Below are 9,285 nucleotides of genomic sequence, written 5' to 3' on the forward strand. Positions count from 1 at the left end.
ATTTTTTAAATTTATTGAGAGAAATTTATTTTAATATGCACGGAAAATGTAAAAAGATTATATATGTTTAATTACGTGAGGTTACGTTCTTTAAAAAAAACTTTTTTTTTAATGTTAGTTGTCTTAATGAAAGTATTCACAGCACAATATGACAGTAACTATGAGCAAGTAAAAAATATCAAGCAAAACAATAACAAACACATCAAAATATTAACATAAAAAATTCCTTCAATGTGAGAGGTAAAAATTACGAATCGTCTAAACCAATAAAATAGTTTCACTATAATCAAATAAAGTACAAGAGGGTCTCAAATAAAGCACAAATCTTGCATACAACCAGTCAAAACACCAAAGCACCAAAACTTACAAATGAAAAACCAAAAGATGAAAATACCCAAAAACTAAAGCTGTTGTGCGAAGCTAATTTCTTCCACTAAAGACCTCCAATCAACATCTTCATTGCCCAGAATGAAAAACAAGATGAGGTAAACCCGTAGTCTGAATTTCAAACTGATCCAACAGCGAACAAATGAAAAACTGCTATCCAAAAATTGTTGCTCTGCATAAAGACGAAAATTCTATTTTTTTTCTCTTCTTTATCACTTTTGTAACCATTCTCTCTTCCTCAATTATCCTAAAATTCTGATTAGATTAATAACACAAAAGTGCAAAAAGACACCTCTAAAATTGAACTTAGACTTTACATAGGAGAAAAATAAGTCCAACAATTAATCATTAAAAAATAGATATATTATTAAACGATTTTATAAGTATATTAAAATTAATTTTTTATTAAAATATTAATAGTATTTTTATATAATAAAAATATTTTAATAACTAAATTCAAGTAAGTTGATCCAATAATTTATTGAATATAAAAAAATTAGTTGAAAAAAAAATGTAACAAAAAAATGTTTGATTAAATTTAATTATAAAAATAGCTTGTTTACCTTACATTTTTCAAGAACAAATACATTTAGAGAGAAGAATTATCCAAAATCTGAGTGCATCGCGTCAGCAACCACTGATGCTATGATGCACCATGAGCCATGAATAGAAGTCTTGATGTATGACGAGTGAGCTCTGATATGCCATGTTTACCATGGAAGGGTACACAACTACATATATAATTTTGAGGAACGAAAAAATGCATGACGTGCATTAAAATATATATTTATCTATTTTTATTATATAAAATTTGATACCAATATTTATTTTAAATTTTAGTCATGTTTTTTTTTTTATAATANACATATTAAAATTTTTATTAGGGTAAAAAACTAAAATAAGTCATAGGGAGATACAAATTACATGAATCAGACAAAAGGAAAATTGATTCAACAATCAACCAATGCATAAATTCATGTAGTTCGAATCACCACATTCGAACTTGAATTGAATGTAATTCGAAACAAGCTTCTCCGAATTACGTGCAGACGTGAAACATACATAATTCAAATCGATACAATTTGAATTACTATCACACGTGAATTCAATATAATTCGAATTGATCTGGTTCGAATTACTCCCAGGTGCCAATTCCTATGTAATTCGAATGATGTTGATTCGAATTACACATTGTACAATTCGAATTAGGCTAGTTCGAATTAGTGAGGACCAGACCTGTATATATATGGTGTGAACGTGAGTTGCTCTCATTAGAGGGGTAAGATGGCTAGTGAGGAGAGTTTTGTAGTGTTGGTTCACCACAGAGGATCGATTAAGAGAAAAACTCGTTCCAGTGTGAAGTTCACTGATAAGGATCCTCTCTGTATTATCGTGAGGCCTACGACGAGTTATGATGACCTTGTTAGCTCTGTACTGCTGAAACTTGGTCTGGAAGGTGTGAAACGGGTTAAGAACTTTTTCTATCGCATTCCAATCATGGTGCTCCAAGAAACCGTGAAGTATGATTGTTTCACGATCGGGAGTGATGAGGACTTGCAGGTCATGTTTCATTGTCGCCGGCAGTTTCCTGAAGTGAGGACACCAGAGCTGTTGGCAAAGTTGGTTGATGTGGTATCCAGCTCGGGGGGTTCGAACTGGAATACCCCACTTTAGCCACGGTAGCCGGTTCTAGCTCCAGACCTGCCGTTGCTTCTTCCTCCGTCCCTGCGTACGAGCCACCCATCCAGCCTGTCGCCTCCCTTTCATTCGCTGTTGATCTCAACGGCAGTGTAGGCGACGAGGTTGGAACAGGAGAATTTCTGCCGACCTCTTTACAGTGTGCTGCACTGGCTGGGGTTGGAGATGGATTGTTGGATGATCCAGAGGACGATGATGTCGAGCCGGATATGATTGCTGATGATAGTGGCGATGATATTGGAGCGAGTGAGCCTGCAGGGGTGGGAGGTGGTTCTAGCTCTGGCACACAGCAGTACCCTCCACATTTTTCATCTTTGGACTTGGATGCCATGAGGCACGAGGGGGTTCCTGGGCAGCCTGCTGGATTTGGCGCTAGAGATGCGGAAGGGTCTGCAAGTATGACAAAGTTCCAGGTTGGTCAGCAATTTCAGGATAAAGATGAGGCCCTGTTAAGTGTCAAGACTTACAGCATCCGCCGAGGGGTACAGTACAAGGTAGTTGAGTCTGACTATCGCCGGTATGTGAGGAAGTGTTCTGAGTTCGGGAATGGGTCCACATGGTTGATTCGGCTGAGTCTCTGGCAGCGTAAGGGCATTTGGGAGGTCAAACGGTACAATGGTCCGCATACGTGTCTCGCGACCTCCATCTCCAACGACCACAGGAGTTTGGATTATCATGTGATATCGGCATTCATTATGCCAATGGTTAGGGCTGATGCATCCGTCAGCATCAAGGTGCTCCTAAATGCCACGACCGCACACTTTGGGTTTAGGCCGACGTACAGGAGGGTCTGGTTGGCGAAGCAGAAAGCTGTTGCCCTCATCTATGGTGACTGGGATGAGTTGTACAACGAGCTCCCTAGGTGGGTGTTAGGAATCCAGTTGACGATGCCTGGTACTGTTGCAGTCCTTAGGACGAGCCCTGTTCGAGTTAGTGGACAGCTGGACGAGTCTCAAGCTTATTTTCACAGACTGTTCTGGACGTTTCCACCGTGTATCGAGGAATTCCGTTATTGCAAGCCGCTGGTTAGTATTGACGGCACCTATCTGTATGGCAAGTATGGGGGAACGTTGCTTGTCGCGATTGCACAGGACGGGAACTCCAACATACTCCCTGTTGCATTCGCACTAGTCGAGGGTGAGAATGCTGAGTCCTGGTCCTTCTTTCTCTCCCACCTGCGTCAGAACGTGACACCGCAGTCGGGCCTGCTGGTTATATTGGACAGGCATAACGGCATCAAGGCCACGCTTAAGGCTCCCGACGGAGGATGGCTACCTCCATCTGCATACCGGGCATTCTGCATTCAACATGTAGCAGCAAATTTCGCCCTAACCTTCAAGGGCAAAGACGCAAGGAGGCTTCTTGTGAACGCGGCGTACGCTAAGACCGAGGTAGAGTTCAATTACTGGTTTGATATTCTATGGTCTGAAGACCCGGCGATGTGTGACTGGACGAACCGGATTGAGTATTCCTTGTGGACACAGCATTGTGATGAGGGGCGAAGATTCGGGCACATGACGACGAATATCTCTGAGTGTGTGAACTCAATCCTCAAGGGTGTCAGAAACCTCCCTGTGTGCTCGCTGGTGAAGGCAGCATACGGAAGGTTGGCCGAACTATTTGTCCGCAATGGGAGAGAGGCTGAGGCCCAGCTGGGTACCGGACAACAATTCAGTCAGCACTTGGTGAAGTGTATCGAGGCCAACTTGAAGACGGCAAGGTGCTTCACGATGACTTTGTACGACAGGGATAACTCAGAGTTCACCGTCGCAGAGACGACTCCGACTGGTTCATTCTCACTGGGTAGCTACAGGGTCTCACTTGGATCTCAGACATGTGACTGCGGATACTTCCAGGCACTTCATTTTCCGTGTCCGCATGCACTGGCATGCTGTGCCTACTCACGGCTTACTTGGCAGCCTTACGTCCACCAGGTGTATCGTCTTAGTTCGATGTTTAGTGTGTATCGGATGGAATTCACACCTCCCATTCCGGAGGGTTTCTGGCCACCATATGACGGGCCGACAGTGATCCCGGACCCGAACAAGAGGCGTGCGAGAGAGGGTCGTCCGAGGTCCACTAGGATACAGACCAATATGGACGAGGCAGATCCAAACCGGCCAAAGAGATGTGGCCTCTGTCGGCAACCCGGACACACACGTCAGAGTTGCCCACAGGTCGGAGGACCAGAGCATACAGGGGGACATGAGTAGGTGTATTGTTAGCTTTGGTACTTTGTTTATTTCACTTTGGCGTTTAGATTCCACTGTTATAGGTTTCCTTATTTGTAGTTGATAAGTGATAGAATTTGTTAATGTTAATGCGATGTACTTTGCATGGGATATTAATTAATGAATATGTTCCGTTTCCAGAGTTTTGTACGAAATGTCTGTTGAATACACAAGGCAATAAATAAATCTACAAATTAAATGAATACATGAGTACCCAACAACATCATGATATAGGCACGAGTAAAGCGGCGCACAGTCTCCTCATCGGCTCCCACGGGGCACTCCTCAAAAGTCTCTTGGAACCAGGTGCAGTTTACAGCGAACTTCTGAACTTGGCTCGGAGGAGGAGTCACTCCAAGCAACTCCTGAAACCACACCCAAGCAGGACGACCACTCTGGATGTATATCTGAAAATCTGTAAGGCAACCATTGACATAGCGCCCGTCCACTGGCAACCCCAACTGGTATGCCATGTCCTGAAGTGTGATCGTGCACTCTCTGAACGGCATGTGGAAGGTGTGCATCTCCGGACGCCACTGCTCGACGAATGCACTGACAGGGGCTCATCTAATCGGAACCATCTATCGTTCAGCCTCACAAGATGGTATAATCTGGCCATCTGCAAGTACGGAACGTACCGCTCATCGAGTCGCATGCCCTGTTGCCGCCGCATGCTCGAGATGCATCGCTGGGGCTGCACATTACATGGACCGCATAATTAGAACCACTTACAAAATCACTAACAAAAAAAAAAAAACTAACAACAGAAACCACTTATGCAAACCACTAACAAAAACTACATGCAAAACCAACATAATAAACCACTAGTAAAACCACATGCTTAAATCGCTAACATAAACCACAAGCAAATCTACTTACGAAAACCACATGTAAAACCACTAACATAAACCATCAACAAAACCGCATACAAAACCACTTACAAAAACTACTAACATTCACCACTAACATAAACCACCAACAAAATCGCATGCAAAACCTCTAAAATAAACCACTTGCAATACCACTAGCATAAACCATGAACATAAATCATCAACAAAACCGCATACAAAACTACTTATAAAAACCACTAACATGAACCACTAGCATAAACCGCTAAAATAAACCACTTGCAATACCACTAGCATAAACCACGAACATAAACCATCAACAAAACCGCATACAAAACCACCAACAAAAACCACTAACATGAACCACTAACATAAACCACCAACAAAACTGCATGCAAAACCTCTAAAATAAACCAGTTGCAATACCACTAGCATAAACCACTAACATAAACCACCTACAAAACCACTAACTCAAATAAACCACTAACTCAAATAAACCACTAGCACAAAATTTTCTATCTACTAACCTCGTCGTTGATGACCCCGGCTATATGAGCAACTCCATCCAAACGATATAGCCTTTTCGGATCGTCCCCCATCGGCTGAGTATTCTGCTCGAGTCTTTCTCGGACCGAATCAGTGTCGTTTTCTTTGAGATTTAGTGGGATATGAGAATGGAAAACTGAATCGAATGAGCTTGGTTCGAACTCCTTATATAGCCTAATCCCTTGTAATTCGAATCAACCCCTTTCGAATTACTACTAGTTGCAAAATGTGACTAATTCGAATCAATAAGGTTCGAACTCCTTGGGGAATCGCGCTCACTAGTAATTCGAAGCCACCTAATTCGAATTATTCCTTTTTGTACGTAATTCGAATCTTATTGTTTCGAATTAGTATGTTAGTTTGGTTAGCTATAATTCAAAACGAGTAGCTTTGAATTAGTTCAAATGAGGTTCAAATGAAGCTAATTCGAATTACATTAAAATGTGGTTTGGTTGATTGATGAAGCATTTTTGAGAATGGCTGATTTGTGTAAATAACTCATCATGGCTTATTTAAGTTTTTTGCCCTTTTTATTATGATATTTTTAGTCTACTTATACATATTACATAAGATTTTTATATTATTCTTTTGTTTCTTAATCCTTCATATCAATTGACTAAAATTTTTTTAAATAAATTTAAATTTGACATATTTTCTTATATAATATTTATAAATTTAATTTTGATACACTCTCAATATAAAATAATTGTACACGTGCATTTAATTACATAAAGCCACATTAACAAAAATAATTGTCTTTAATATTGACCGCGTAAAAAATTAGGGGTGAGCACGGATCGGTTTGGTTTGGATTTATCGTAAAATTAGAACCGAACCGATCAAAATGTAATTAGTTCGGATTTGCATTTTTTTATACATGTACCCGAACCAAACCAAACCGATTAAGAACGGATTGGTTCGGTTCGGATAATTGGGTACCCGATGATTTTGAAATTCATAAAAAAAAAAACCAAATTTTTATCTTAAAAATTCAACAAGTACAATAAACATGTAACATCAATAGAAATAATCCAAACATGTGAACACCAAATATATTAAAAACTAAACTCATTAAAATCTAACATATTAATAATGAATAATCATTGTCTAATGGAAATGCCATATATATTTTTTTAGTTTTTTTATTTAATTAATATATGATCAGGTTCGCAGGTTAGTTCGGATTCCGCACCCCCAAACCGATACCCGAACCAATCACTAACAAAAGCTATCGGTTTGGTTCGAGTTGGACCCGATTACCCGTTAGTTTTAGAATCAATTTAATTAGTTCGGTTCGGATTCGGACGGGTAATCGGATACCCACTACCCGTACTCATCCCTATAAAAAATCATTCAAAAGAAAAGAACGAATATAATTAAACTATCAATACATTAAAATTAAATTCAATACTTATTAAAATACATTATACGGTATAATTAAACCCTTATTTTAAACATTGGCCGTTGGTAGTCACCAAAAAAAAACATTGGCCGTTGGTGCATGCATGCGGATTTATTAACTCGCATTCTTGTTCCCTCCAAACAACAAAAAGCTTCTCTCTCATTGTTTAACATTTTGTCAAAATATAAGTCACTATCCTCTTTCGGTCCTTCTTCTTCTTCTTCTTCTTTATATACCTAACTTAACCTCAAACAATGACATACACACAGAGCACTCAACTCATCCCAAGAAAAGTAGTGACTGATTCATAAAATGGAGAAGAAGAACGTTGTGGTTGTGGCGGTGTCCTCTGTCGTTGCCATCTTCGGCATCTTATCTGCTGCTTTAGCTTTCGGTGCTGAGGTTACCAGGGTCAAGGTCTCCACTTAATCATTCGGCGACATCTCTCTTTCTATGTCTTCACTGAGCAAGACATGATAATGTGGGAAAAGGTTTGGTTAGTAGTGTAATACTAATAACAGTTACTGTGGAATTTTCGCTTTGCAGGCTTCCGAAGTTCCGATGATTAGTGCTGAATACTGCATATATCTCCGGGATCGAAGTAGTCCGGCTTCGGGTCTTGCTGTAGGTGCAGTGGTGGCTCTTGTGATAGCACAGATAATATTGAATGCTGCAAACGGGTGTTGGTGTTGTTGTTGCAGAAAATCTCCTCATGCCAAGCGGAGCTGTGTACTTGTCTGCAGTATTTTGTCATGGTATGCTAATTTCATCACTTCATAGTTGTTTATTTGACTCTGCTTCTGCCGTTTACTTCTTCTGTTGTCGATTATGCCTTATTTTTCGTATTCTCATTCTGCTTTTGATTTTCTAAAACATGTGATGGATTGCATGTGTAATGTGAAAGCATGCATACATTAAATTCCACTCTTAGCAAGTTTATGGAATGCATCAATCCAAAATATAACATTGAGAAAGTCTAGGGGCCAGCAATTTTTGTTGTTTTGTGACCAGCACCTTAACCATCAAAAGAAAAATGAATGATCTTCCATCATTAAATGTAATCCCACACCATTAAAAATATTATTGATGGCCAATTGATGGTTACAAAACACAAAAATTGCTGCTCCTAGCACTCCTCTATAACATTTATTGAAATGCATAATATTAGATGAATTACGATTATAAATATTATTATATATTCTGGGTACGCAGATAAAAAAATTATTAATTACACAAATAGGATAGTGTGCGCTTTTTATTTTTCGTGTGGGAGAGAAACGTGTATGACAATATGGTGTGAAGAGAGAGGTGTTTTATTTGGCTATGGAATGACATAAATCGGAGGCACCGATTTGTTTGCATTGTTTTGTTTTTTAAACAAACAATCACAAATTGGACGGTCCGATTTGTGATTTCGAAAATAAAAAAATTTTTAATGTTGAAATCGGACCGTCCGATTTTTATTTTAACAAATAAAAAAAATAAAAAATACAAATTGGACCCTCCGATTTGGAGTTTAATTTTTTCTTCAAATAAATCGGACCCTCCGATTTGTAATTTATTTTTTTTATCAAACAAATCGGAACGTCCAATTTAAATAAAACACCATATAAAAAAAACACCTAATTTTTCAATAACAATATATTACACATATATTTAATCAATATAAAAAAAATTAGCCAAATTGTGTGTATCCGAAATTTGATACAATTATATGGCCATATTTCAGGTAGTTTATATTTTAGGGTTTTTTTTTTTTAATATATCATGTTTCGGATACATACTACTCGATAAAAAAGTATAGTTATGTAGACAATGAAAATATTAAACAATGTGAATAATGAATATATCGAATGTTCAATTTATTAGGTGTGTAGATGGTTATTCTAATATTAAGATTTAGGTGGGTAATTTGGGGGTGTAGTGTGTTTTTACTTTATTAAGTTAATTTTAGAGCTCATTGTTCACATTATTCACAAAAGTCATTGTCTACCTAGCAAAGTCCCTACTCGATTTGTGTACTTAATATTTTTTGGTCGTATTTAAGATGTTTAATAAGTAGTTAAAATCGTAATTTACTTACACATTACATATTTCAATAAATATTATTTTATTAATTTAAATAAAAATAATCTAGAGTTTGACAAATGATATGTATTTGTTAATAAATTTA

At 38.3% G+C, this 9,285-nt stretch overlaps 1 protein-coding gene across 1 annotated transcript in view; it reads left to right on the forward strand.

Moving 5' to 3' along the window:
- Window positions 7,352–9,285, forward strand: part of LOC107640282 — a 7,330-nt gene continuing 5,396 nt past the window's right edge. The window contains exons 1-2 of the mRNA XM_016343821.2: window positions 7,352–7,529; window positions 7,659–7,867. Of these exons, the coding sequence (XP_016199307.2) occupies window positions 7,425–7,529; window positions 7,659–7,867 (314 nt within the window). The 5' untranslated portion in view covers window positions 7,352–7,424. The remainder of the gene's footprint in view (window positions 7,530–7,658; window positions 7,868–9,285) is intronic.

Source organism: Arachis ipaensis, chromosome B05 (genome assembly GCF_000816755.2).
Source record: "Arachis ipaensis cultivar K30076 chromosome B05, Araip1.1, whole genome shotgun sequence".
NCBI lineage: Eukaryota > Viridiplantae > Streptophyta > Magnoliopsida > Fabales > Fabaceae > Arachis > Arachis ipaensis.